We start from the raw sequence: 2357 nt of genomic DNA on the forward strand, positions 1-2357 counted from the left end.
CACCCCGTTTGTCCCTGTTTAGGACACCCCGTGTGCAGTGACGACACCTCCAGGGCGCCTCCCGTAGGCGGTGAAGGCGAAGCAGCTTCTAGGAAGCAAAAGAAGAAGAAAAGCCGGAATGGGGCCTCTGTGTCGAATGGAGCCGGGAAGGCCTGCGAAAAGCCGATCCCAGAGGAATCCCCCCCAAGCCCGGAGGCCCAGGCAAGGAAGGTCCTCCGTCGGGAAGGATGGAGGCCCCGGGTGCATTCTGGGTGCGAGTCCCCCAGGGTTTGCGGGAGTTAAGGCAGGGCGGGCGGGTGGGGCGGGGGCGCCTCAGGGTCCTGGTAGCCTCTCACAGCCACTGTCTCTAATCTGTCTCAGGCGGAGCAGCTGGCTCGGGAACTGGCCTGGTGCGTGGAGCAGCTGGAACTGGGCCTCAAGATGCAGAGACCCAGCCCGAAACAGAGTGAGAGGCCCTTTTGTAGAGTTGGGTGGAGAGTTGGGTGGAGGTGAACCGACAGGACTGGCCTGCAGTTGCTGGCCAGGGGTTGGACTTGTTGCTTTTGCGTAGGAGGTGAGGATGGAGGAGGTCTCTAGTCCTTCGTTTTTATCTGCAGAAGAGCAGGCTATTGGGGCAATCCGAACCCTGCGCAGCGAAAGAATCCCTCTGCCCCGCAAGAGGCAGCTGATGCGCTCCTTGTTTGGGGATTACAGGGCTCAGATGGAAGCCGAGTGGCGCGAAGCCCTGCGGGCTCTCAAGACTGGTGAGGAGCTGGGAACAGACTAAAAGCCTGGGGAGTGAAAGGAAGAATCCCAGAGCCGCAGGGCTGCCGAGGGGAGGGGAAGCCTGTGCTTCCGGAGCACAGAACTCAGGCCTCCATGGGGGCGGCAAGGGTAGGAGAGTCAGTGAATTTCTCTGTGCTTCTCCATGGGGTGTGATGATACCTACCCTAAAATTTTGAGAAGTAAATCAGTTCATTTATACAAAGTGGTTGTAGTTGTATGGGTCCAGTTGGCGTTAGCTGCTACTGCTGTCTGACACTCTGTCCCCTCTCCCACAGCAGCCCAATCAGCCCGTGTGCAGCCTGTAGGTGAGGCCACCAGGAAGAAGAGCCGAAGGGTCTGCAGGCCCCGCCTAGAAAGGGGAACCAAGGCCACCCTGGACATTCCAGATGAAGAGTTTAGGTTCAATTTCTTTTAGCCTCTCCTCCCATCCTGCAGCTGCCCCCCCCCTCCCCAGGGTGTAGGGGTTTGCCTGGAGCTCACTTAGTTGGAGGGATGTGGGGTTGGTCTGTTAACCTGGTGCCATGGCTGCTGGTCAGATGTGAGGCCAGCATATTGAATACTGTCTGACAAGCACAAGGCCCCATTTGTAGGTTTTCAGATGAATGGTTCCTGCTGCTAGAAGAGGGAGGTCTATTTAAAAGGCTTCTGCAGTCAACTGGTGTCAGCATGTGGCAGGAACGTTTTGCTCAGTTTTCAGGGTTAGATTATGTGGCTGAGGGTGAGAGGGAAGCTGCATAATTGCACATTGGTGCTCACTTAGGAAAGGCATGCTGTTACACTGGATGGTGCTTAGGTAAAGAAAAAAAATAGCCGAAACCGGTTTGGCTCAGTGGATAGAGCGTCGGCCTGCGGACTGAAAGGTTCCAGGTTCGATTCCGGTCAAGGGCATGTACCTGGGTTGCGGGCACATCCCCAGTGGGAGATGTGCAGGAGGCAGCTGGTCGATGTTTCTCTATCATCGATGTTTCTAGCTCTCTATCTCTCTCCCTTCCTCTCTGTAAAAAATCAATAAAATATATTTTAAAAAAAAGAAAAAAAATAGTAAAAATAAAAACAAAACAATAAAAATGGATGAGAGAGTGTGTGCTAATTGCCTGTGTTAGACAAAGTGCAGATGATGCCAGTGTCGGGCACTGGAGTCCAGGCTCATCCCAGTGCGGTCCTTTGTGTTGTCTTCCTCCTGAGCAAGGGCCACCCGCAGGGAGCAGTGTGGCCCCACAGGCCAGCCTTTGTTGTGAGCTGACCAGGCCAGAGTCCCAGGGCTGGTGCTGCAGTGAATCAGGTTTTGCAGTTGTCTCAATCCTCAGTGGCTTTGATGCTGTCTTTGTTGGTCTCTCAAATTTGCATCCCATACTAGATAGATATCTTAAAAAATACTAAAGAACATTCAGTTAGCCCCCAAAATCTCTGTTTTCTGTTTTTGTACCTAAAGTTTTTTTAGAATTTATTGCAGTAATACTGGTTAATGAAATTATACAGCTTTTAGGTACATGATTCTACAACTTATCATCGGTACAACTGTATTGTGTGTTCACCACCCCAAGTCAAATCTCCATCACCATTTATCCGCCCCCCTCCATACTCTCCCACCT

At 52.7% G+C, this 2357-nt stretch overlaps 1 protein-coding gene across 1 annotated transcript; it reads left to right on the forward strand.

Annotated features, from left to right (window-relative positions):
- Positions 1-6: 6 nt before the first annotated feature.
- On the forward strand, positions 7-1575 carry LOC102256077 (chromosome unknown open reading frame, human C8orf33; the record flags this gene model as incomplete). The annotated part of the gene is made up of 4 exons (XM_005865063.2): positions 7-201; positions 361-445; positions 597-743; positions 1041-1575. Coding segments are annotated over 4 exons (567 nt in total), but the record flags the coding sequence as incomplete, so codon positions are not given.
- Positions 1576-2357: the final 782 nt, after the last annotated feature.

Source organism: Myotis brandtii, unplaced genomic scaffold (genome assembly GCF_000412655.1).
Source record: "Myotis brandtii unplaced genomic scaffold, ASM41265v1 scaffold1956, whole genome shotgun sequence".
NCBI classification, from domain to species: domain Eukaryota; kingdom Metazoa; phylum Chordata; class Mammalia; order Chiroptera; family Vespertilionidae; genus Myotis; species Myotis brandtii.